This window comes from Fukomys damarensis, unplaced genomic scaffold (genome assembly GCF_012274545.1).
Source record: "Fukomys damarensis isolate Sample0158 unplaced genomic scaffold, DMR_v1.0_HiC HiC_scaffold_11, whole genome shotgun sequence".
NCBI classification, from domain to species: Eukaryota; Metazoa; Chordata; class Mammalia; order Rodentia; family Bathyergidae; genus Fukomys; species Fukomys damarensis.
Window position 1 is genome coordinate 25726908 of NW_022900923.1, and position 26806 is coordinate 25753713.

General features: G+C 46.9%; 1 protein-coding gene and 1 long non-coding RNA gene across 2 annotated transcripts in view; one reads left to right on the forward strand and one right to left on the reverse strand.

Annotated features, from left to right (window-relative positions):
* The window catches only part of Nmnat2 (nicotinamide nucleotide adenylyltransferase 2), a 157159-nt gene that overhangs the window by 14535 nt on the left and 115818 nt on the right, over nt 1-26806 (reverse strand). Inside the window, exons 2-8 of the mRNA XM_010640549.3 lie at nt 21633-21721; nt 20766-20833; nt 18548-18626; nt 15160-15286; nt 13614-13694; nt 12088-12132; nt 8027-8103 (exon numbers count right to left, since the gene is read on the reverse strand). Of these exons, the coding sequence (XP_010638851.1) occupies nt 8027-8103; nt 12088-12132; nt 13614-13694; nt 15160-15286; nt 18548-18626; nt 20766-20833; nt 21633-21721 (566 nt within the window). The remainder of the gene's footprint in view (nt 1-8026; nt 8104-12087; nt 12133-13613; nt 13695-15159; nt 15287-18547; nt 18627-20765; nt 20834-21632; nt 21722-26806) is intronic.
* On the forward strand, nt 19727-25330 carry LOC117285587. The gene is made up of 3 exons (XR_004516652.1): nt 19727-19793; nt 20735-21052; nt 25223-25330. It is a non-coding gene; the product is annotated as an uncharacterized LOC117285587 (long non-coding RNA).

Below are 26806 nucleotides of genomic sequence, written 5' to 3' on the forward strand. Positions count from 1 at the left end.
CTTGGATTCCAGACTTGGGCCAGAAACCTAAATGCCAGACCAACAACATGTTTCACAGGAGAACAACCAGAGTCCCACACTGTGGGAGTTGAGGGTCTTTCCCTGTTCCTGTGAATTCAGCCTTATCTGTGTGGGGGCCTAATCCCTGAGCAGAGGAGAGTCCACTAACTTCCTGGCTGGGCTGAAGTGTCTGATAAAAACCATCTGAGCTTGAGTAACTAAATGTTTGCCTTTGCTCCATTTATCCTGGGGCCCTGGGATTTCTGCTGGAGTGGCTCATGCCCCAGGCTCTTCCTCTGTTTATTTTCTTTGGTATTTTTCCCATAGCTGGTGGATGGAAGAAGCAGAGAGCCCATGACTGGTTGGCTGGAGAAAGGCAGGGTGCAGCCAATTAGAACCAGCCCAAGGAATGTTGGGCTTTGAGGAGTGCAAAGAGAAACAGGGAAAGGAAAGAAAGAAAAAGACAGTTTCCTCATTGGAGTATCACTAGTGCCTAAGTTTCCATCTTTAGAATTTCACTCCTTTGGGTTAAAAACATTGAGCCTTACTTGTTTAAAATGCAAATACCCATTGAAAGCAGCGAAAACCGGCCATCATGACATCTAGTGATTTTTACCTACTTGCTCATGTCTATACCTTTTCAAATAAATACAGGAAAGATAAACCCGGGGCTCTGGATGTGGCTCAGTGGTAGCGCACTTCTTGCCTGTCACATATGAGTCCCTGGGTTCCACACTCACATAAGTAAACAAACAAAACCCTATTTTACTGAGCCAGAATTTGTTCCCCAAACAGTTTTGCTTCCATCACTGGATCTTTAACATCCTCTTTGCTACTCAAATAGCTTTTCTTTTCCTACTTAACCAAGTCCTTCCCATAATTCAAAGCTCACACACTACTTCCTCCTCTGTGCCCTGCTTTAAATCCTTATTCTCATTTCTCTGGCTTATTCTGATGAAGGATCTGTAGACTTGCAGGAAGCCCTGCTTTGCCATTCAATAGCTCTATGGTCTTGGACAAATCATCATCCAGTTAAGCCTTGGTTTCCCTATCTCTAAAATGGGAATAGTGGCTCCACTTCAAAGGAGTGTTCTAGGGGTGAAATGAGATAATCCACAAGATAACAATGAGAGTGTGTGTTCTCTGTCTCCTCCACTACACAGGAAAGTGCTAGTTGAATACTTCATTTTGTTTTCTCTGTTACTTCAACCCTAGAACAGGCCTGCCACATGGCAGGTACTTAAAGACAATTTTATAATACAAGAATGAGTAACAGCCAACTGTTAGTGAGTGATTGTTGGATTCAAGACTCTTTTAAATGCTTTCTGTCTTTTAAAATCGATGTTATATGAAGAAATAATGTAAGAAAAATTAGGTATTTTTAGACTGTAAGTGTCTCAAGAGCAAATACATGCTACATTACTGTGGGCACTGTTGAAAGACTCATTGAAGAAAGGAATGCTTAAATCAGAATTAATTTGCCTGCCTTCTATCATATGGTGCATAAAGCAGCTGGCAGCATAACATCCCTACACAACGGGTTTTGTTTCAGGGGTGGGAGTAAGTATAAAAGCTTTCTGCTTCATGAATCGGCCCTGGAGCATCCAGTGCCTTTGACCCTGGCTTCCCACAGTTCTGATCCATGTCTGGATATCTGCGTGCATGCTCATGCCAGGATGCAGAAAATCAGAGGATCAGGTCTCTTGGGAGAGACTAGTTCTCTACAAAATAACTGAGAATGGGGTGGTGTATGGGAACCAGGTCCTGATCTCTGCTCCAAGAACCTAGATCCCGATTTCCCTTGAAATCAAGAATGAAATGCTAATTGCCAGGCACACAGAAGCTCTTTTGTATCCCACTTGAGAAAAATTTGATGAATATGTAAGGAATTTTCTCCCTGTGGAATGTAAGGGGAAGGGTGTGTCACTGGTCAGAGGTCAGAATTCGCTGTGGGTTTATGGATCTTTGTGCCTAATGGGAAATGTCACAAGGGATGTGTCTGGATCTCGTGGAGCTGACCTTGGACTAGGGTAATTAGATTTTTGGATAGCAAGCTTCATTTTAGGATAAGATAAAAGAAAGAGCAGTCCTGACTCAATGGTCTCACTATGCCAGGAGAAGCCAGGACGGGCCACTTCGGCTGGTTCCCAATCGAGATAAAAGCAAGGCAGCTTCATAACCCATTCAATATTTCTTTTTTTTTTTTTTTTAATCTCATTGAGTTTATTGGTACTTTTTAAGTATACAGTACAGTGACATTCATCATTGGCTTTTTTGGTGTTTATCTTTTTTAATTTGGCATTTGTTATTTGCATTTATATTAAAGCAAAGTGCATATTTTATTTTCCTTGTTTATACACATTACACAATACATAAATAATGATACTTATAAAACATCTTTATATTTACAAGTAATATATTTATATATAACAAAATACATTTTTCTATAATAAATCTCAGGTTCTTTCCTTTTTTCAAGAGTCCTTTTTCTCTCAAAGCACTACAATGCTAAATTTCCAGTGAGAATGTTTCTCTTGTTCATTTAAACCTTTGTAGTTAGAAAAATGGCTATGTTAAAGTCTAAACAGGCTCATCGAGCTAAGAACAGTGTCAAAGTATTGTACGAGTGTATGAGTTGTAGAAGAAATGACAGAAGAGTTAGGTGTCAGCCTAGGAAGGTACCTTGGGTTATGATGGACCAAATTCTTCCTGGTGGGAAGGAAGGAGGCTACTGGCTGGAGGTCTCTTCAATAGCCTATAGCCACTGGGGAGAGGACAAGCGTGCTTTCAGAGCAGGCCACTATTCAAACTACTTTGCTGCTAATATTTTCCTCCCAAGTGCTTGCTTTTCATGCAAACTCTGTGGTCGTTATTTTCCCCTGCCATTGGTGGGGTATTTTTTGTTTTTTCTTCTTGTCCTTGTTTGTGTTTTTGTTTTGTTCTTTGAGAACTAGCTTATGAAAAGAAATGCTTTTTTGGAGGGGAGCAAGTGCAGTTGGCAGGACAGGTCACCCGTGGGAAAGGGGGAAACAAAAGTCAGCACTGCCAAACAGTGTCTGAACGGGGAGCAGTCCCTTCACTTCACTTGTCAGAAGTGTACACTCGAGGGAGAGTGTGTGTCTGTGAGTGTGGGCGCACGAACAGCAGATGGGGAGGTCAACACAGCCTTTGTTCCTTATGGGTGTCCCCAGCCGAGAGGTTTGCTGTTCCAAGCTGTGCGTCTCCTGTGCCCTTTGGACATGCTCAGTGGGGCAGAGGCAGTACCTGGGCAGGCTGGCTGGTGGTGGGTGTCCCAGGAGCTGCAGGAGTGATGCTCTGTCCCAGCCTACGGAAGTCCCCACCCCACCTTACCCGCTTTAGGACACGGGCCTATCCGAAGGCTTCTGAGAAGTGAGCCTGGTAGAGGCTGAACCAGAACCAATTGTTTTCATCCTTGTCTTACTCCCCTCCCACCACTCCGCTGCCATCCTAGTGTCTCTTTTTTGGCCATCTGCTCCTGGATCTCTGAGATGGGTTTCCTGAGGGCTTCCGGGACGGCCCTGTCCTGTCACAGTATTGCTCCCCAGTGCCCTTTCAGGCCCCTCAGCCTCTCTGCCCTGGTTTATCAGGTTTCTCCCAGACATCCCAAGCCAGCTCGGCACCACCCACCCACCTCAGCCTGGGTGCTGAGCTCTGTGGTCAGAGGAGTGAAGGGGCAACACCAAGAGGGACCTTGCTCAGTGGCCTCCTTCCATTCAATATTTCTTTACAGAAGGATTAAGAGGCTCTCTTTTCTCATGAGATCTGTTCAAATAAGTGGCTTCTCTCTTTGCTTCCAAGGATCCCGGAGAAGACAAAGGAGTGTGGGCTGTGGAAATAGGGCCTTGGACTTCTGAGAAGAAGCCATTCTTCTTCTGACACCCTCCCATCCCCGATCGTGGGGAGGTGCAAGCTTTTGGGCTTCTGGTCTCGAAATCAAGTGCTATTGCTCAACAGGTATCACTCGGGGCACCAGATGTGTTTTGATGAGGGATGAAAGGGTGAACGGATAAAATCTAGGACAGAGAAAGGTCTGTCTTATCTATCTCATCTCTGGAACTCTTGTGTTAGAAATGGAGATCTCCAAAATAGGCCATTTCCAGGTGGTCCCTGTGTGGTTGAACTTTCTCACCCTATGGGCAGTTTTGTGAGAGGGATGGTTCTTTTCCAGGCTTCAGGTCCAACCTCCCCCAAATGAGGAGTGGGGAGAAACTCACAAAGTTACTAACTAGATTTCTGTTCCCTGTATCCGCCTTTGTCTACTCAACCCTATTTCTAACAGACAGCAGACCTTTTACAAGAGGAAATTGCAGGACAAAAACAGAATGTTTTGAAGTCAGTGGCTTTAAATCCACTGAAGAAATTTTATTGAGATCCTGAGGAAATGGGAACGCTTCCTTCAGAACAGAAAGACGGAAGAGGAGGTTCTGCAGCTCCGTGCACTTGCCCGAAACTGGAAGAGGCTCAAGGTCGGTCAAGTTCACCCTCTGTCCCCTCCTTGAAGGCAGCCAAAGGCAAAGTCCCAGATGAGATGGGCCCTGAAGACCAGAGGCTGGGGGCAGCACAGACTTCCAGACTTAGCCAGGGGCCTCTGCCCCAAGTGGACAAGGACCAGAGTACCATCACCCTCAAAGGACTAGAAAAAGGCAGGAAAGATGTGGTGACTTTGGTGAGCTAAGTAAGCCTCGTACATACAAGATCCTCTTGGGTCTGCTCAGCAGCAGTGACTAAGACAGAACTTCTACCATCCTTGTGGATAAGGATTTAGAGTGGAATTTTGACTTGATTTAAAGAAATTAAAAGTGATGTTTTGGGCATGCTCCTGTTATAGGCTGAGATTCATGTACATTGCGTAAGGAAACAGTTCCTTGGATACTTTTTACCTATACCTCAGATACGGTGATTCAAAGGAGCTGGTTACTTGCTGTGGATGAGGCAGGGGAATGAGCAGTTGGCCTGGTTGGTGAGTGCTGACGCAGCCCTGCTCCAGGCTGGAAAAAGCCCTTGGGGCCAAGCTTTGAGGGTCTGCTGCTGTCCTTATAGGGTACATGAGTCTCACCCTTGCACAGGACAGATGTAGCTACCTACTGTTGTTCCCTCTGAGAGTAGTAGCCAGGCTGGATGTCCTATGTCTCCAGCCATCCAAGTCGGCCTGAGCCTGAGGGAGTTCCAAAGATATGGGTAATTTTTGTTTTTTCAGGGTTTTTTATTTTCTTTCAGCTCTGAGGATTGAAACCAAGACCTCCTGCTTGCTAAATGAGCTGTACCCCTGACTGTGGGACTCTGAGTTTTAAAACCAATTAAGTCTCAGGAAAATCAGGGCTACCGGGTCACCCCATCTTGCTATCTGCTTATTGTCTCATTCATCCTTGGCTTCTACACATGTTCTGAAGTCATCCATTCCAGACTAGGGGTTGGAAATCAGATAGGAGAACCCCTTTTCCATTTGCACAGGGTGCTGAAATTTTGTGATCTCCTTCAAGAGTCAAAAAGTCAAGAAGGTGAGGACTGTGACATGCCAAAGTGATCAGGTAGGAACACATTTGAATAGGTAAGAACTTTACCATCACTATCACATTTCTAGTAAATCAACAGGTACTGGTTTCTTAGGTTTTTCTCCTTTAACCAACCAACCCTGCTGTTCTCCCTGATTGTCCGTTGTGGTCCCCAAACCAACCACTTTGGAGAGAAGTTAGAGGATCTGCAATTGGTGATCTGACTAGGAGGACTCAAAGGGACTGGCCATACAGCAAGGGTCCCAACGTGTATAAACTGCAAGCTCCAGGAAGCTGGGGCCTGTCCCCCACCCCCTGCGGGCAGGTCCTCACAGGTCAGGCTTAGTAAAATAGCCCAGGGATTTCCTCTTTAAGCAAGCATGCTGCTGCTCCAGCCGCTGACTGCCTCCCTCTAAATACCTCCGGGACTTCCCAGGGCTCCCCATAGGGAGGGGTCCCAGGTAACTGCCTGGCTTTGCCTGGATTCTGGAGAGAATTTTACTGAGTTCTTAATGCACATTACTTTTTACGTTCACTGCACCTTGTAAAGTAGCAAGGAAACAAAAGCCAATTAAGCCCCTTAATTCACAACTGAAAGGAGATTTAAATTTTCACCTGCAGGAAAGCGGTCCAGGAAGGACTAATGTAGTACACACTCGACTTCCCTGAAACTCTCCTTCCCCTCTTGGTCACCCTATAACATATTAGCATTTATGCGCTTTACCTTGAGTGTGTGTCTATTTTAGCATTTGTGAAAAATTTTTAACATTTGTTACATGTAATTGTGTAGCCACTGCTAGGAGAGACCGGCACTTTAAATAGGTAATGTCACTTAAGTTGTCCAAGAACCATATGAGGTAGATACTATTATTGTGCCCATTTTAGAGATGGGGAGATGGAAAAAAGTGAAGCTGAAAATATATTTTATTACAAGCTATGTTGGAGTAAAACTGAAATCTTTAATTTGACCCTAAAAGTTGTTTCTCTACTACCTCTCCTCTTTCTCCAAAGATAAATGTACACAAAAAGACTTCCACATGTATATGTCATGCCTCCTAATACTTGAGGACAAGGATTGTAACGTATATTTCTTTAAAATCTCAGAACAGTGTAATACTACTTTTTAGATTTAGAAAAACACCTGAAGACCAGAATGAAACCACCTAGCTTTACTTGCTTTCCTCACCAGTTTTAGAGGTCACACAGCTAAGCAGTACAAGCCTGTTAGCTTTGCTACATATAACACCTCTGAAGCATAGGGCGTGATGGTAATGGTTGTCTAAGCTGTTTTCCAGGAAGTTGAAGGTAGCACAAACCAGACAAAACTGCCAACCCTTCATTTTTTTGAAAGTCAGAAGCCCAAACCACACTTTCAGTGCATATTAATGCTACCATTTTCTAAACACATCCTGTAAAGAGCCATGAAGTTAAATCGCACACCCAGACCACCAGTCACTTTACTTTGGCTTGCCTCCAGCCACTTTTCACCACGCCTCAGACCATCCTCCTTCTTTATCTTGTAAATATCCCTAAACTCTTTGATCCTGGGGGCTCTTACCCCCTCACATTTGGCTGCCTGTGAATAAAACTTTTTTTTTTCACGATTTCAGCATAATTTTAGTCTTGTTCAGTAACTACAAGAGCTGGGTAATTTATAGGGTCACACAAGTTCATACAAAAAAGCACAAAGTCTGGAACTGCCGCCTTGGTGTTTCCATTCGCATAGGGAGATGGGGTTGGAAGCTAGCATTAGCTCAGGTTTTCAGGTGAGCTAACGAAAGAAGAACGAATACATGTGTGAAGAGTAATTTTATAGATTAGCCAGTTTAAGACCATCACCGTTAGGTCTGGCAACAAAAGATGTCCACGGAGCTTCCGAGTGTTATTTTAAGTGCTTCACTTCCTCTATTCCAATTTAATTGCCAAAAGGTTCCTACTGAACTTTTGTCATTGAGGTCACCCCTCTTGACCCCTTTCCTCTTGTTAAAGGGATTCTAGGGTGGTATTTTACTACCTCTTCAAAAGAATCAAAAGAACCCAAACCACACTATCATCTTGAAAGGGCAAGGTTTTTGAATTCCTCCTTTTCCCCACCCCCAACTCACCCCGCAAGCACCACTAGTGCTTTTTTTTTTTTTTTTCCAGGGGAAAAGTTAGTGAGGCAAGGTTTTTGAATTCCTCCTTTTCCCCCCCCCCAACTCACCCCGCAAGCACCACTAGTGCTTTTTTTTTTTTTTGCCAGAGGAAAAGTTAGTGCTTTTAAGAGCTAGTGCTTTTTTTCCCAGAAGCTTTGCAGGACTAAGTATGAGGAGGAGTGAGTGTAAAAATGCAGAAGGAGATAAGGCTTGTGGGGTAGGTGCAGATTTTCTTCCATAGTGATGTGAACAGATTGCCCTTTTGGGAGTTTGGAGGAGACAAGAGATTCCAGCTAGGGGAGGGAAGATCAGAGGCCACAGTCAAGTATACCCTTCCCAACTTTCCCAGCTGTGTGGGGCCCCATAACTGCTACTCACATCTGCCTCATTCCAGAGCCCTGGGATGCAGAAGGACTCCAGCAGGTCACTGCCGCACAGCAGCAAGATCCGCAGCTCTGGGGAGGGGAGCAAAGTTTGCAGAGGGTGTAAATGGAGGCCTGGGAAACAGTCAACTCTCAGCCCTCTTCCCTTGACGAACGCGAAGTCTTGTCCCCTGGGGGCTGTGGAGCCCAGGTCTCCTGGATAACCAACCTCCCCAGGGTGTGTGCGGCACAGGCACCTCTGCTCCCCTCCCCTGCAGGCTGTGGACAGACCACCCTGGCCTTCCATGGGAATTACTTGTACAAGGAGAGCAGAGTGCAGCGGGGAACACCTGCCCAGGACAGGGTCTTCTGGGGCCACACTAAGCTCTGTGGTCACCTGAAAAGAGACTGAGCCAGCTTTCTGCCTTGTCTGAGGTCTGAGGGCTTCTCTCTTGCTTCCTACCAAGTTCAAGGGTAAACAGAGTTTGGATTCTTTTCTTTATTACCTGAAGTTTGCTTCCTGGAACAAGTGTTAGCAAAGTAAAGGGGAGGGGGGCACTGAGCGCACCCCTGAGGCCACTGTCCTCAGCAAGCTCTTTGGAAGTGGGGCTGAGGTCCTTCCCTGCCTTCCCATCCTCTTCCTGGGCCCAGGGCACACTTCCTGCTTGTCAGTTGGTTTTCTTCCCTCATTAAACCTGCTTTGAATGATCCCAGGGAGGCTCGCTGCCGTTTAGACATCGCAGCAAACTGTCTCTTATTACAACTGAGTGATACGGGGGAGATTCTTGGAACACCAGGGGAAGAATCTTTGCCGGGATGTGACTCCTGGGGACCCAGGCCCTTCTGTGGAGAGTCTTCTCTGAGACGACAACACAACCCTACGTGGAGCTTCCTACATTGAGCCGGCTTTCCTCAGACGGCTGCTACCAAGGACCCCAAAGCTGAGAGAGCTGGCCTGACCCATGGCTCAATGAGGATTTTCAGATGTTGGGGTTGCCCTGCTGCCAAGGAGTCTCCAGGTGTCTCTGCAGCACTCAAGAGGCCGCTGGGCTATGACTCACAGTGCCCAAATCTCACTGTTCCAGGGTCTGGGCAGCTCACTCACCTCAGGGGTCTCCACTGAGGCAGGAATCTTAACTACTCAGCAGTCTTGCATCCTCTCTCCTCTCCTCTCTAACACACTGCAATCTAAAGATCTGTTTATCTGCGGAAACCTTAATCTATCTGTATGCCCCAGGGCTTGGCAGAGTGACTGGTGCACAGCAGGCGCTCAGTCTTGGTCAGTGGGTGAACCAATGAACAAGCGGAGCACAGAGGTCACCGGGCTGCCTGAGAGCTGCCCCCCTCTGCTCCTGTGGCAGAGTTCAAGGGGAAAGTGTTGCCGCTGAGGCAGAGGCACCTCCCCTCCGTGGTGCAGCCTGGAACTGCAGACCTGACCCCCCTCTGTGGAGGACAGCAAGGCTTGGTAAGGCTGAGAGGAGCCGGATGGCGCTCGTGCCACTCCGTGCCACTCAGAGTTCAGGCCAGTTCTCTCTTGAGAGCTCGAAGTTCTGTGGCTCTGAAGGCCCAAAGGTTCAGTGACAGGCTATGTCCAGAGGACATCCTGGCCCTCAGCTTTCTCTACATCAGTCGTTCTCAAGTGGGGGCAATTTCGCAATTTCCAGGAGACATTCTTTGTTATCAGGATTTAGCAGAGGAGTTTGCTCCTCGAATCTAGTGAGTAGAGCCTTGGGGTGCTGCTAAATATCCTACAATGCATAGGAGGACTCCCACAACACAGAGTTATCGCTCACCACTGTCAGTTGTGCCAAGGTTGAAAACCCCTGCTTAGAGCCTTCACAATTAGTCTGTTTCTGACCCGCCCAAGTGTAATGCGGGGATTTTTTTTTTTTCTTTTATAAGCCAAAGCACAGAATGTTAAAAGTGAGCGAGGCCTCAGCTTTCCTTATAGAACCAGGACACATGGTAGGAAGACCAGTGTCTTAAGGGGAGAATGATCAGGCTCTTCCAAAGTCTTTGTTTTTTTGTTGTGGTACTGGGGATTGAACTCCGGTCCTTGTGCTTGCAAACCAGGTGGCGGAACCACTGAGCTAAATCCCCAGCCCATTTTTATTTTTTTAAATTTATTTTTTTATTTTTTGGTACCGGGGATCGAACCCGGATCCTTGAGTTTGTGAGGCAGGCAGTGAAATTACTGAGCTAAATCCCCGGCCCTCTTCCAAAGTCTTAAGGACGGTGATGCCACCTAAATTAATTAGTGCTCCCATGGAACTCTTGGTAAAGCTCTCTTTTTCCATCAAGAGTTGGAAAGTAGCAGGGCCCTTAAAGATCCTATGAAGCATTCTTTTATAGCAGATGTACTGGTCAGAGGCCGAAGGCCCTAACAGGGCTTGAGGTCCCGCGTGTGGCCTCTGGAGGGCAGCAGTGATTTCTTGAGGTTTATAGGACGAACCTAAACTTTCTGGCCCCCAACTCCGGGGCACCCTAGTAGGAGCATCAGCTATTAGGAATGTGGTGATGGGGTCACAGATGCTGAAGGAGCTAGAAGAAAATGGCTTCTCCTTGTGAAGTGTGCAAGGGGATTGAAAAAAGGGCCCCAGGGCCTTGAAGATCATAATCTTTGCTCTCCACTGGCCGGCCCTTCTTTCCCCAGGACACCCTGATCCAGGGTGGGGAGCCAGAGTTGCTCTGCATCTACACTCCCTGCCCAGGAATCCTGGCTATGTGAAGCTCAAGCCCTGTGGCCCATCCCAGTTCCCACAGCACATCCAGACAGTCACCATCTGATCTGCACCATGGCAGGCTGAGTCTTTCCAACAGCAGTGGCTGCGCAGAGCCTCGGGGGAGCCATTGCCTAGCTCCATCCTTAGTCACTGGTGGCCTGAGGAGAGTAAACAACATGGGCCGGCGACCTCTTCCCTGAGTGCGATCATCTACTTGAATGCACTTGGGGCAAAGAGCAGCGTGTTGTGCAAGGGGTCAGCCTTGACTTCTCTGCAGCACGGGCCTCCCTGAGCAGGGGCAGAGTGGCCTTCACAAGCCCTGCGTGCTGCAGGAAGGTGGCTCCTCTACTCCCATCACTGCTCTGGATGCACTGGCCCTGGGGAAGTAGGAGCCAAGTTCCCCTGGTTGCTCTGGGAGCCAGCAGGAAACCAGGTGCTCCTTCTGGGGCTTTCACAGGGTGATGTGCTAATGAATAAAGCATATTAAAATGCATATATGAAATGATTAGGAAGTGAGGAGTCTATTTGTTACCTTTGTTTTAAGGCAACTCACTTTACTGTGAGTTAATATAACTTATTTTTTAGTAATGACTGTGTTTAGCTTCTGCTTCCCACCGTTGCTTAAACTTTTTCAAGTGGTTTTAACAACCCAAACCAAGCAGACTCAGGCACATCACTGTACTTCACATCAGAGGATGAGACCCAGAGAAGCACCTGGAGGTAATGTCACAGGGCTCAGGTACAGCCCACACCTCTCAGGATCATAGCAGGAGCCCTGACCTCCAGGCGCTGGACAGAGTACCAGGACAGGTGCCTAAACCATCTTCTCAATTGCAAGTTTAAGATTGAGTATGTCTGCGGGACACCAGACTGCCTCTCATCCTACACCTCCAGGCATTCTTGGTGTCACTGCCCATCCTTTTCACCTGGTACCTATGCCAGCTCTGGCTCCATTCTGCTGCCTGTCTGCCCTTTCTCTAGCTTCGGGCACTTGGGTCTCTCACTTTTGTCTCCTGCTCTGAATCCTTGCAAAGATTTCAGTTTGTTGATTTGCTTTTCGGCTTACATGGGAAGGTCCTTCCCACCCCCGTGGTTCTGGGTAACTCTCCACCCACCTTAGATTGGGCCTGGGCCCTCACACACACACTGGGATGCCTTAGCCTGTGAGGTGGATTTCAGCCTCCATCTCCTTCTCTACCTTCAAATACTGGAAAGGTCTGATAAAGAATGCAGGCTGCATTTCAGCTCTACTATTTCAAACACGACCCAGGATTTTCAAGCCTCCCATCCTTTCCCAAGTTGCCAGTGACAGGGCGGATGGCTCCAAAGGTCCCCAGTCTCACAGCGCACTCACCAATCTCCTCGTACCGCATCACCGTGCCCAGGTTGGCATTCTCATCTGAAGAAGAAAGTGGGACACAGAAGTGTTAGGGAGCAGAGCGCCTCCTTGGTGGGAGTAGCTGGGGTGGAGTGGGGAAGCGTGTCTCCTTGCTCAGAGACATCTAAGGGGAGTGAGTGGAGAACACAGGCTGCGGAAAGCACATAGGGAGCGCACTTAACATTTCTGGGATTTTCAGAATTATGCAGCCTTGCCAGGGAACCAGTGGCAAATACACACAGCCATGCCGAGCACTTGCTATTTCTTCTTGTATCTTAAGGGGGCTGCCCACAAGAGCAATGTCTTCAAAACCTGTGGGACAGCTTAGCGTTACAGGAGGTAGCTGTCTTCGGGGGCCACTTTGTTTAAAGAAATAGCAAAACGGGGGATGTTGAGATTTTTCTGTGGCAGACATAAGAAGAGCCACGGAAAGATATGAAAGGCACGGTTCTCGAGTGTGCGGCGTCAGCATGGAGGTACATGATGGGCACAAGTACATGTGACTGTGCAGTGCGTACACACACACACACACACACACACACACCTGCAAGCTGCTGCCTATGTCCCTGCCTCTCTACTTTCTCAACTAACCCTCTTAGATCCCTTTCAACATGCCAGAAATGGGAATCTCAGACATGGTGCAAGTGGCCCTGAAGAACAAAAGAAATGTGGACTAGGCCTATCGTTCTTCAGAAGAATTAAATTTGAGATTCGCAGGAGAAACAGCCCCAGGAACTTTGATACTCTTATCCATGCCAAGTCTTGGGGGAGAAAGGCAAAAGACAAAAGGACGTAAGGAAAGAGCATTCACCCCTCCCAGGAGCACGTACACTACCAGGGGAGGACCTGTGGGAGGATTCTGGGCCCTACCAAGAACCTTCAGGTCTGTAGAGTCATCTCTGTGAGTATGGGGTAAAGAATGAGCATGAGCTGGAGGAGCCTGGCGATCCTGGAAGGTCTCTCAGGCAACCTCAGGTTAACTGTACCCTCTGGGCTTCCACTGCACCTTGGGAGGGAGGCCTGGTGACATTCCTGCATACCTCTGGTCTCTGTCAGCCGCTGCTCTATTAATGGTCATCCCTTAGTCTGTTCTGTCTGCTCTAACAAAATATCACAGTCGGGTGGCCTATAAACAACAGAAATATATTTCCCACTGTTCTGAAGGCTGGAAGATAGGAGTCTGGTGAGGGCTTGTGTCCTGGCTCACAGATGGTAACTCTTTACAGGTCCTCAGATGGTGGAAGAAGCTGCTAGCTACTGCTGTGCAGCTTCTTTTATAAGGACAGAAATCCCACTTGTGAGGGCTCCGTCCTTATGACCCAATCACCTTCCCAAGACCGATGTCCTAATACTGTCACCTTGGTGGCTAGAATGTCAATGTATGAATCCAAGAGGGACCCAAACATTCAGACCATAGCACAGCAACTTGAAGGAATTTGCTGATGAAGGAAGGGTGCAGGGAAGGAAGACAGGACTGGAGAAGAAAGTGCTTGCTTCCTTACCTACAAAGGTGAAGCGCTCCACTGGCGGGCGCACGCAGCAGATCCGGCTGAGGCTTTCTCCCACCTTTCCCAAAATTTTGGCTAAGGGAGAGAGCAAGAAAGACAGGGACAGAGGGAGAGAACCACTCACAATTTACACTGTGCCAGCCTGGCATTGGGGTCACTCTAAAGTGCAGAGGTGCCCTGGAATGGCAGACTGGGGAGTAGAAAGCTAGAGGAGGGTGGAGAGAAAGAACCAAAATATCACAGCAAAAGTTTCTCCTTGGTTTGCTCAGACCAAGGCACAAGCACTTGGGGCCATGGACTAGAATCAATTTTCTAGTTATGTTCATTACATTTTTGAAAATTGGAAAATATTAAAAGAAAAATATATACAGAAGAAAACAAAAAGCACCCAGTCTCACCTCTAGAGATAACAATTATTAATGGAGTAGTGTATGATTTAGTTTCTTTCATTTAAAAAGTGTGTATTAAGCAGGTAAAGCTACATAAGTCAGATCAGATTCTACATTTATAGCACATATTAGCTCTTTTCATTTTCTTTTATATCAGGAGCATTTCCTTCCTGGGTTTGTTCTAAGCCTGTCCTTAGCCATTCCCACACTGGACAGTGACACCCTCATCCAAGGAGACTCCGCCTGTGGCAAAGCATACACTGGGAATGGTTTCTTCTGGGTGAAGGCAGATGGGCTTTACAATAACCCACATTCTTTTCGGCCAAGAGGGTTCTGGTTTTCAATTATCTCTCTGGGCTTTAGCCCAGAAAATTTTTCTGAATCCTCATGTGTAGCTATATGCAAACTGTGAAATTCTGGTTCTTCTTTGTGAATTACTCTGTTTATTACAGACCAATAATACAATAGCTTATGGTCCCTAGGCTTAAAAAAGCATAGCGCCATCCACCTCTTGGAACTGGCCTGGAAAAATTTAGAGCAAGGACATTGGAGGCTGACAGCACTGACCACGAATTCTACCCTGCTACTTTTAAGCTGGATTACCCTAGGCAAATCATTGCCATGGAACGTGCATCCATCTTACAGAATTTCTGCTACAAATAAGAACACATGTGACGCTCTGAGCATCCTCAGGCACACAGCACGAGGAGTTGGGTAAGTGTGGTGGCCCCTAATCCTTGTCTCTAACGAGGTGAGTAAAAATGGGGAGATTCTGGATGCAGACCACCTGGGTGTGATTCCTATTTCTTTACTGTGTGATCTTCTGCAAGACCCTCAACTTTCCTGGAAGAGGCAGAGAAAAATGCTCCCTTTTATTTATTTCATTCCCAGTTAATGCAATTATATTTCTATTTAAATGCACATAAAGAACGCACACCACTGTTTCATCCCCTACCCTGATTCCATCAGTGCTCTACATTATCCATTCTGAAAGTACGGTTCCTGAGCCAGCAGTGTCAGGTTTGCCTTATTAAAAATACAGATCCTCTTCTCCCTCTCAAATGACTGAATTAGAATCTACAATCGGCAGTTTGACAAGCCCACTGACTGAGTGGGAAGAGTGAGAATCAGCTGCACAGATCGGCCCCTACCTGCAGTGGGCTTGGTGGACACATTGCTGTTCTGGTAAATGGGCTGGGGGGTCTCGTTCTGTGGCTGTCCGATCACAGGCGTCATAGAAGGCGTGTTCACATTGGAGAGGATGCAGCCAGTCACCCTCTAGGGAGAGGGAGAGGTACCGAATCAGTGTCAATAGCCGAGTGACTTTGGAAAGCTTTGCCCACTTTTCTCCATAGGGATACCTGCTTGTCCATCATGGTCAAGTACCTGAATCTGAGGGAGCCCTGAGGCTGGGTTCCAGGCCCAGCTGTATCACGAGGTCAGTAAGCTGGCAGGAAACAGGGTAGTTCAGTGGAACAGCATGGGATATGGCACTGTGCAGATCTGATTCCAAATTCAGGTTCTGCCTTTTTCTAGCTACGTGAACTTGGACAGTAATTTAAACTCTCCTGAACCTCAAATCAAGTCTAACTATTTACCCGCCTTTGGACAGGGATAGGATTAGGCAAGCAAGCATATGCATGATGTCTTTGGAGTGCTTGGCAGATGGCAGAAACTTTGTAAGCAGCAGCAGTGGGTGTAACCTTCCGCATAGCATAACTATCTGCCTTCTCTGCCTGCTTCATGGGGCTAGAATGAGATCATGTCTGAAAGGGCTTTGCAAGCTTGGGAAAGGTCATCCAAACCCAAGGCATGAGCACCACCTGTGGCCTCTTCAGGCTAGAGATGTCAATAACAGGGCCAGAGAGAAAGCCGTGCCAGGCCGAGCAGGATGTGTTTGTGTTGCAGGAAATGGGTGGGTGGGTTCTGAGGCCTCTCTGGCCCGCTCAGTGGTGTGAATACACATTCCAGAGCCAAGCGGAAATGCACTGTGTATTACCCATTATCCTGCGTTATCAGGCCTGATGCTTTCTCCAGTGCCACAGCAAATGTAGAGCTGATAAGGAAGTGTTCTTCCCAGCCAGCCGAGAAGTAACCCTCCCTTGTCCGAGGTGAGTGGGAAGCCAGTTATTGGGTGACCAAGAAACAAAGGGCCAATTTTCAATCTGTTTGGCTTCACAAGGGCCAGAGCTCGTTCAGGTCCCTTCTCGGAAGTGATAGTACACTGCCCACTGCCCTGTCTGGGTCAGAGCCCTGACACCAGTAGATGCCTCAGTAGGCTGAGGTGACTTTCTAGCTCTCTCTTCCACAGGCCATCCAGTAGGCAAACAGGACACCAGTCCTCCTGAGCCCTAGATAGGCAGCCATTTGTCTCGCGGCATAGCCCGTCACATTCAGAATGTTCCCGATAGAAGGGAGGCACAGCAGCAGATGTTAGGCACATGTGGGATCCAGAGAGGATCTTAGCCTGCTTTATGAGTTTCGCTGCCCTGAGGAGTGGAAAGGGTGGTCCACCTCTTTTTTATTATCAGTATTTTACCACCAGACGAGAAAATTTCACATTTTCATTTAATAACTGATCTAGAGGCTGAGGATTTCCTTCCTCTTGCTGGACAAGTCCCATTTGACTTGTTCTAGCTCAGAGAAGAACGTGACTGGCTGCGTATACCACCCTTGCCCTTGCCAGTCCTCCACTGTCCCTCATTCTTGGAGGCCTTTCCAAACGTAGCCCTGAGTGCTTCTCTCTCTGGCAGGTCTACTTTCTGTGCCAGGAGCACAGGCCTCAGGCCACGCCAGGCAAGGCTGAGGTTATTAGGAAGCAGCTCTGGGCTCTTACTCCAAGAACGGGGGCCTTCTGTGACCCATATTGTCAGCCAGCCTCTGCCCATCCTGCAACAGCTGGGTCTCCTGGCTGGGCTTCCTTGGCTCAGACTCTTACTGAACAGGAACAACAGAGGGACTATTCATGGAAGATCAGAAACTCGGACAACAGAACAGTAGCCAGGCTGGTTTTTTAGCCATAATTCAGGGATGCTTGCAGGGATCCCTCATTTCTTCCCGCCCTCATGGAGCCCGAGGCTCCTGTGTGACTAGAAGGAGCACCGCTAGCTCCACCACAGGCTGACTAATAAACTAACATGAAGTCACTGAGATTTTTAGGGATGTTTGTCAGCACAGCATATCTCAACCTTTCTTCACTGATACATTCGGATATAGTAAGATGAGGTATCTTTTATTACTCTGTTGTTAAAACCAGCACAGAGAAGCAAATTAGAGTGACCCCATGTCAGAAGTCTTCCAAGAGAACCAGCAAAAAGTCAGGATGTATGTGAAGCCTCTGAAGGCAGAGGAAAGCAGATCAGTTCTGTCCAATTCATGGGGGGAAGGGAGGGTCCCTTAATAAGTCGAGCAAGGGCCAGCCTGTTGTTTCTAGCTTTCTTGCTCCTGGCTTCCTAACATGGTCTGGAGCCCTACAGCTCCAGGTCTAGTAAAATAAAGCTCAGCTGTGTGGTTGGCAGAGCTGTGTGGTGAGGAGCTGCTCTCCAAGAAGATGGAGGCCTTCCAACAGCAGGAACAGAGATGGCTGGAGGTTCTCTCCAGATCAGAACCGTGCCATGCTGTTATCTGGTTTTACATCCGTGTCAGGGGAGGTGAACAGTTTACTCTTTGTTGTCTTCTTCAGTGGATTTCTTGGTATTGACAGTGCTGCTTTTCATCCTGCCACTGTGGGAGTGGATGGTTTGGTACTGATGTGGAAAGGGTGCTCTCCACACACTGGGGCTGGTGCTGCTGACTGGATTCAATCCTTCTACGTAGCAGCCAGCCCTTGGGCCTCTGCAGCCCCAAACACAGTCCCCAGGCCCCAGTCTGGAATGCAGGGGTTCTCATCCATCCTGTTCACTAAAGTCCATTGCATGTCCTCAGGCACACAGGCTCCTCTCTGTGCTCCCTTTTACCCCCTAAGAAAACAGATAAGAAGCTACCTGCCCTTGAAGCTCTTGCGGAGGAGGAAGGCAGGATGAGGATTCAGTGCCCAGCAGGTGTGCAGTGCCCTAGCTACAGTCAACTTATCCTGCAGAGAGGGAGAGAGGGACCCACAAGGCCCTAACAGATGGGGCAGTGGGACTGGCTGCTTGTACCAACTCCAACTTCTTTTCTCCTGCCTTCCTTTGTCCAGCCTCCTCCTCTCCTTACTATCTTAAATTCTACAACTGTGATCTCCTTAATCCCAGTTTGAACTTGCTTCCAGCTATCAAAACCTGCCCCAGTCATATGCAGCAGCAGCAATATCATATGATAGCCAGATGGGAGGCCAAGAGAGCATAGAAGGCAGGAGGCAATCCCCAGTGCTGCTTCAGGTTCCTAATTCACTGCTTTCCTCTGTGCAATGACCAGGCTGGATTTTCTCATGGGTGGCAGGGAAGTAGGAAGCTGAAACCAGGTCTGTAGGTCCCCAGTCCTCTTGGCCTGCCTGGCAGGGTACAGCCCCCTTCTTGCACCCTGGTGGTCCACCCACCTTTCAGCTATGTCCTGGCTCACCTTCATGAGGTCCCGGTGGTGTTCCAACACACTGCAGGTCGTCTGCCAGGTGTCCTGGTAGCACTCCCACGGGTCCACCCTAGTATCATGGGAGAGAAGTTTCCCTTGGTTTCCATTCCCACTGGTTCGGTACTGTTTCCTTCCAATGTTCACTGCTCAGGGAGCTTGGTGGACCTGATCGCATTATGTGCTTAAATCTCAAGACAGATAAATTCGGTGCGGGAAGCACTTTCCTGATCCTGTTTCCTCCTCTGTAAAATAAGAGGAGTATGCCATAGGCTTATGAGAAAAGACGCTGATGCCAATCTACCTGGGTTTAATTCCAGCCTTAGCACTTTCCAAATGTGAGGCTTTGGGAAAGTTAGGTGATCTTTCAGTGCCTTACTTTCTCTGTCTGTAAAATGAGAATAATGATAGTAATTATCCTACAATTTGTTAGAAGGACCTCATAAGTTTTAGACACATAGTGCTTAGTAGAGGGTCCTGCTCTTAGTCTTACTTACAAAAGGGGATTTTCCTGTGGACCCTATAGGACGGTGATAAGAATTAAATGAGCTAAGCCCTCAGCAAGAGGAGACTGAGATTTCCCTTGCCAGGCTGCAGACCCTGGGGCATCTGCCCAGCCTGCCTCCCCATGTCATTGGGGTACCCTGGAAGAGTGGAGGCGAGGGGTGCCAGTCAGGCTAGATGGCACAGACTCACAGGCTGGCCACCACTTCGGGACATTCGCTTGTGAAGTAAGGAGGGATCCAGCCCCAGAATGACACACACTTACTTGTCAACTTCACGAGCTATTAAATTGCGTTATTTCTCAAACATTTGCTTAGAAAGAAGTTAAGCATTCCCTGTCCACTATCCCCTTGCTCTCTGTACTCCTCAGGCTTCCATAGATGAGATCTCACTAATCGAAAAAGCTAAAGGAGTCAGCTTGGCCTGAGCCAGGTTCCCCCTGCCTTGCTGCACATAGGTGCCACACATAGGCAGCAGCTCCCCTCTCTCCATTTGCTCTTGGACTCCCCAGCGATCTCAGTCCTGATTTTCCAAGCGCCTGGAACAGCGTCAGGCAAGCAGCCGGCACTCAGTAAATATTTACTGAAGGAATGAGGGAATTATTCCAGAATCCTCTAAGCACATCCAAACAAGAAAAGTCGCTTGCCCAATGTTTTCTCCACCAGATCCCATTTTCTCCAGGAGGTCAGGAGAGGCCTCATTTCTCATCCTGACATGATCACGGCTGCATTGTCCTGTGAGTACCTGGACCACTCTGGGTCTGCGTCTCATGTGAGAAAAAGTAGCTATCACTCTGCTTACCTGTGTCTGGAGGGGGTGAGAAAGTCTGCAGAGGGCATGTGCTTCTCACACAAGTCACTGCACACCAGGGGCAAGGATCGCTGTTTAATTATTGTTGCTGCTTCCCTCCACTGCTCTCATCTCCTCCTGCCTGCCCTCCCTGCTAACGCCTTCTCCCCTGCCCCTCACTTCCGTCCTTTCATGGCAACCTCTGGATGCTGCTTATTTTTCCACAGGGAGAAATTATAGCACAAATGGTTGTGCCATTATTTTTGTTAAAAAATAATCTTCTCGTGCAAATTATAACAGTAGGAACTTGGGGGAGCATAATTAGCACAATTAGTGGCAGCTTGCTTTAATTACACTGCCAGCCAGGCAGCTGAGGGGGGACAGGCACTGCCATTTTAGTGGCACGTCTGACTGGGAAAAGTGTGAGTAGAAAGGCACTCTCTGGGTGTGACTTGATGTGGACACCGTAGAGGGCAGTGTCCGAGCAGGTCCTGCACCTCTGTCGAGAGAGCCTGAGTCTGTGAACGCGCCATTGCGCAGGCCAGGGAACATTTGCTCACAGGAAGTGAGAGTTAATGAAGTTAGTGGGAGGAGAAACAAAGGCATTTTGGACTTTCTGGCCATGCCTCCTCCAAAACCCAGTGATGCTTTAGAAGCTCTAGGAATCATACCAGGACCTAGAGGTGGTAAAGCAAACAAAACCCTTAAAAGCTTCCTCTTTAGTTTCCTGAACCCCATAGCTGGGTTAAAAAATAAAGTCATCCATTGAGCCACCCCTTGGAGTCTACATAATCACTGCTTGCACAGGGCTAATAGTTCCCCTTCATGGGCCCAGTCTTGAGGGAATAAAAGTACACCGGGATTCTTCTTTCTCCTCGCCACCCCCAGTGAGCACAGGGCATCCTCGGGCCCAGCCTACCTGATCCAGTCGGAGTTCTGGACGGCCAGCTGACACATGATGAGACGGTGCCGACTGGACACGAGGCCCTGGGAAGCAACAGAGTGGTCACAGAGAGCCTGTCCCCAACTCCCACCGTCCTAGGCCATCAGCTCAAACAGATCATTACCCGGTGCAGCCAGTTTTCGGTGTTAAGTGAGATGTGGTCTCATTACTTTTCCGTCTGCCACACAGACAGGCATGAAGTGGCAGAGGGGAAAGAAAAAGAAGAAGGATCTGTGGCATAGTCTGCCCCAACAGGGTCAGAGGTGAGCCTCCACGCTTGGGGCGGGTGAGGTGTGTTCTGCAGAGACACGAGACTTAATAAATGCTGCCTGCGGCGGCTCAGTCTGCCTGGTTCGGGGCCCTTCCCCAGAGTCCAGCTATGTCTGTGGAACAAAGGGGGAATGACCGGGACAGCTCCTAAATTTTCTGCTCCATGTGGTACGGAGGGGTAGGGAGATGAATTTAAATCTGATAACAAGAAGCACAGGATGTTTCCTCCTAAAATCCCAGGGAAGTCTTGCCCAATGCAGCTCAACCCATCACCAGCCATTGTTTGGTATCTAGGCTGAGCCTCCCCAAGCCGGCATGCCCGCTCCGCTCGCAGTGAGTATGGACCGGGCGTGGAGCTGCTAGTGGCTGCCTGTCCTGGGCAGCTGTGCCTCCCAGCTGCTGCCCAAACACCCAGTCACTCATGTTTGGCCAGAGACAGAGGCACCTGCCTGCTAGGGTACATTTTGCATTTCCAGGAATCTTAGAGGGACAGCAAGGGGCCCACTTTCTACAAGGGCACTGTTAGTTGAGGGAAGGAGGGTGAAGGAAGACAGGGCACCGGAAGCAACCTACCTGTTTCCCGTAGGAGTCGTGCACAGGGGAGACAATCCCGCCGATCACAATGAACCTTCCAGTCTTGTGCAGATAATCCCTGGCTCTTTCTAATTAAGAGAAGAACACATGTGACTAAGAGGAAAGGTACAAATTTAAGGGAGATAACTGAAATCAATATGTTCGGCTCTGTAACACTAAGGTTTACTTTTTGCCCATTTAAATAGAGAGTATCAGCCTTGAAAGCAAATGTTATTTGTTCAAAGGGTTATGGAAGCTCATTTAACCCTTAAAGTAAACAGATTTGGAACTCAAGGGGACTAATGCGGTCTTAGAGGTTCTCTGTTGAGAAGCCCTGTGTAGCTTGGAGGGGTTTAAGACAAGCACCTCATTAAGAGCCATTAGAGCAACTGATTGGATTTTACCCTTATTGTCACTTCCAGAAATGCTAAGAGAAGTAGTTTTTTTAAAAAAGAAAGATTCCTTATAATATGAAAGATGTGCTGATTGCTTCATCTAGTTACTCAGGAAACATAAACCCCCAAAACAAATTTAAAGGGTCTCATATATAACTGTGGAGAATTAACAATCAGTCGTACAAGTCTACCATCATCACGATTCCTGGAGAAAAAGTTTGGCCAGAAAGAAAAGGTCCTTTCTCCTTTGGAAGGAAAGTGATGTTGCTAATCCAGATGTATAAGAAAAGCCCAATTTAATTTTAGGATAAAACTCATTCTAGCTTTTAGGATAAAGCTTCATCCTAGCAAGGGGCCGAAAAGTCATACTTCCAAAAGGCACACATTGTATGAATTCCAACTCTGGAACCTCCTGCCTCAGCCTCCCAAGTGCTAGGATTACAGGCATGTGCCACCATACCCAGCTGCAGGCATGGGTTTTACACTGACGGGGCCTATAAGTGAAGGAGAACCTGAAAAGCAAGGCTGGCTCTGAGTGTTACAAGCAAGTTTCCAGGATTACCTTGCTTACTCTTAATATTTAAAAATAGTTCTCATCACTTTAGCTTTTTGTTCTTTTAATTTGAAATCTCTTTGGTTTAAAGAAATTACTAGACTATTTTCACATAGTTTTAGATTTACAGAATAATTGAGCAGATTGTACATTGAATTTCATATACTCAGTCCCTCTCCTCCCACCCCCACCCCACAGGTTCCCTGTCCTATTAATCATGGGGCACTGGTTAGCAAACACATTCGTCACACTTGATTAATCGATACTAACATGTTATCATTAACTACACTTCATGGTTTACATTAAGATTCCCTCTGGGACTGGTGAAGCAGCAGTGATACAGCACTTGTCTAGTATGTGTGACACCCTGAGTTTGATCCCCAGTACCACAAAAGAAAGCGAGAGTGAGAGAGGGAGAGAGAGAGAGAGAGAGAGAAAGACTTTGTGCTACAGAGTTCCATGGGTTTTGACAAATATGCAATGACCATTACAGAACCACAGAGTATTTCAGTGCCCTAAAATTCTCTGTGCTCTGTTCATCCTGCCTTCTCATGGTACCTCTAGCAACCACACATCTTTTTACTATTTCTAGAGATTTGCCTTTTCCAAAATGCTATATAATTAGAATAAAACAGTCCTCAGACTGGCTTCATTCATTAAGCATTTAAAGTTTTTAAAGTTCCTCCATGCGTCTTCCTGGCCCAATAGTCCATTTCTTTGTTGTGGTTGCTGTTGTTATTTTATTTTTTCCCCATTAAATTTATTGGTTCATTTAAGGTAAACAGCATTGGGATCTTGTACCTTCACATGATGTATCTTGCTTCTTATTTTTTCCCCATTCCCCTGTCCTCCGTTCACCCCCTTGAAATGTCCCTATTTACAAAACCTTTGTTTCCATTTTTGTCCTTTTTTCATATTTTTTCTAACAGCCCATTTCTTTTTATCACTAAGTAATACCCCACTGTCTAGATGCACCTCCATTTGTTTATCCATCCATCCATCCCACCCATCCATCCACTGAAGAATACCTTAGTCACTTTGGTGATTACAGATAAAGCTGACTTAGCACAGAGTTTGAGTTTTCAATCTAGGAGTGTGGTTGGGTCCCTAAGGTAAGAGTATGTTTAGTTTTGTAAGAATTTGAGGCTGGGTCTTCTGGGGTGTGCCATTTCACATTCCCACTGGCAGGGAATGGGAGTTCTTTCCCTCAGAATTCTGGCCAGCACTTGGTGTTATGTCTTGGGGCTTCAGCTCTTCTAATGTGTGTCATAGTTGCTCTTTAAAAGAGCGGTCTTACTCACCCATTTCCGAGTCTTATTTTGAGGGTAAATTAAAGGCCTTGTAACAAACCTCTTTTGACAGCCAGATCAATCTCACAGCCCATCCTCCCTTCTCTTTCTCCTTCCCAGCTCAGTCTTCTTTAGGGTCGTGGACACCTGTGACCTTGGGATGTCACAGACACAGCACAACAATAAGCCAACACTTCCTCACCCTCCTTTCCCTCCCCAAAATGCCTTCTCTCTTTTCTTCACTTACTCAAGCATTTCGTTGGAAGCCCAGCTTGGCCCAGCATCCAGCATGTCTGCTCTGTCCTTCACCCACCTACTTTGGATTTTCTGTCCTACTACTTCACTATACACCCAGTCCAAGAGACATGGACAAAAGGGCAATCTCCAAAGATTGTGTGCTCAGAAAAATTAGTCAGTGAAAGAGGTTAGGATGGCGGGGCGGGGAAGGAAGGGGCAAATATGACCAAAGCTGTAACTTTATTTTTTTTTCAGCTTTAATTGAGTTTATTGGTACATTTTAGGGATACAGTACAGTTACATTCATTGTTGGGATCTTGTACCTCTACATGACAAGTCTTGATTCTCATTTTTTCCCTTACCTCTGCCCTCCCTTCACCCCCTCCTCCCCTCCCCATCTACAAACACTTTATTTTCATCTTTTCATTCTCTCACATTTTTTTCTTTTCCCTTTTTACTCTTCCCCTACCCATCCCACCTTCCCTACACCTTTAGCTCCTTTCTTCCCATTTCTAAATGTCAGTAATCTTATTAGAATCTTATGCATTGTTGCAGATTATTCACACCAGAGAAACTATTCAGTATTTACACGTGTGACTTATTTATTTCACTTAGGAGTATATCTTCAATATGTATCCATTTTCCTATGAATGAATCTATTTTCTCATTCTTTATGGCTGAGTAATATTCCATTTTAAAGAAAAACCACATCTTCTTTATCCAGTTTCCAACGGATGGGCAAATGGGCTGTTTCCAAGTTTTAAAAGCTGTAACTTTAGATCTTCGTGGTGGTGAACCAGTTCTGTTCAATGTGTTGGTTATATAAATCTGCACATGTTATATAAAATGACGCATACCTTATGCCAGTATATACATCCATCATATGCCAATGTTGACTTCCTTTATTTTGATATTGTACTGTTGTTATAAAAAATGTAACTGCTACAGTATGAATGTTTGTGTTCCTCCAAAATTCTTACATTGACATATGACCTCCAGCATGATTGTAAGGAGCAAGGAGGCCTTGGAGAGGTGACTGGTCACTAGGGCAGGGCCCTCATGATTGTGGATTCCCTCATGAAAGAGACTCAAGGGAGTTTATTTTCCCCTCTGTAGCCCTTCCACTCTGAAAGGACACCTAGAAAGTGCCAATTCTTCCACTCTGAGAGGACACATGGCAGTCCAAGGAACAGACTTGTCACACACGGGATCTGTCGGTACCTTGACTTTGGACTTTTCAGCTTCCAGAACTGTGAGCAATGGATTTATGTTATTTATAAATTACCCAGTCAAAGGTATTTTGTTCAGCATCCCAAAGAGACTAAGATAGTTCTGATGGAGACTGGGTGAAGGGTATATGGGATCTCTCTCAGTCATCCTTGCAACTCTCTATGCATTGATAATTATTTCAAAATATAATGTTTTTTTTTAAAGCTTATGGCAAGCTATGAAATGCTATAATTTTAAGGTGATTTTGTGCAAAGCCAGGCAAATGGTAAGCAAGCTGGTTTTAGTTTGGTGCTTCTCTGCCTTCCTCCTCCATTTTTGCTGCTGTCTGGATTCCAAGATTTGGGGTTGTTACCCATGATATGGCATTATCTCAAGCTGTGCCTCTCAAATTTTGATGTGAATGTGAGTTGTTGGATCTTGTTAGAATGCTTATCCTGGTTCTTCTGGGCGAGGGGGCAAGAGGTCAGAGCCAAGATTAAACTACAGTGATTGGGGTGGGATTATTCAAGTGCAACGTCAGATCCAGCCCTTATTTAAAATGTTGCTATTATATTCATCATGAATGTTTGGAGTTCATTTTGGTATTTTAAAATGCGTTTTTTCCTCAATTATTGTTCAGGTGTCTCCTTAAATTTTGCACCTTAGTTTCAGCCTTGCTTGAAGCCTAGAATTTCTAGCCAGCTCCCAAAAGAGACCGTTGCTGCTTGGCTGCAGACTACATTTTGAACAGTGAAGACTGACGACATCTGGGACAGCCCCCTGCAGTGTTATGGTACCCACAGAAAAAGCTCTCCTTCTTCCTCTACCCCACCACCTCCGCCTTGCATGACAAGGGCATTTCTGGACACAGGCAGGAAGCCAGCCCATTTGGCAAAGCTACAGCTAGGGCCCTGGAATTTAATTCCATGCCAGGCCTCCCAAAGTGTAGTCTATTTTTGTTCATTGGTTCTGCCCCGGGGAAGGAGCCAAATTGCTCTGACATTTTACACTCAGATCTGACCCACTCTTCATTTGATCTACATTCTTGACTCCTATTCTCCTGGAGGAGGAGCCCAAGGTCCTCAGCAGCACTGCCAGGTCCCACCCTGAGTACCCAGAGTATCCACCGCATCCCACAGCTCATTCTAGGCCACTTGAACCCAGGTCAGTCTCTCTTCCTGATAAGCCAGGGCTGGGCTGACCAGCTAGAACGGACTCAGCACAGATGAGTCACTCATTGATAAACAGTCATCAGGCAGACATCTGCCTCCTGACTATTCAGTGAACCAGGTTGACATGTGTAATCCCCCTTCCAGGGAGTTAATGGAGAAAACACTGTGGTCAGGGCATCCACACTAACTCAATTTTTCCTTTTCAGTTGCAATTAGAAATGACCCCTTCTCAGTTGTAGTCACAGCTGGAGCTGTCTGTTTTCCTTGTTTGTGGGTTTGTAAACATTCTAAATTGTGGAAAGATCAAGCACTGGATAAT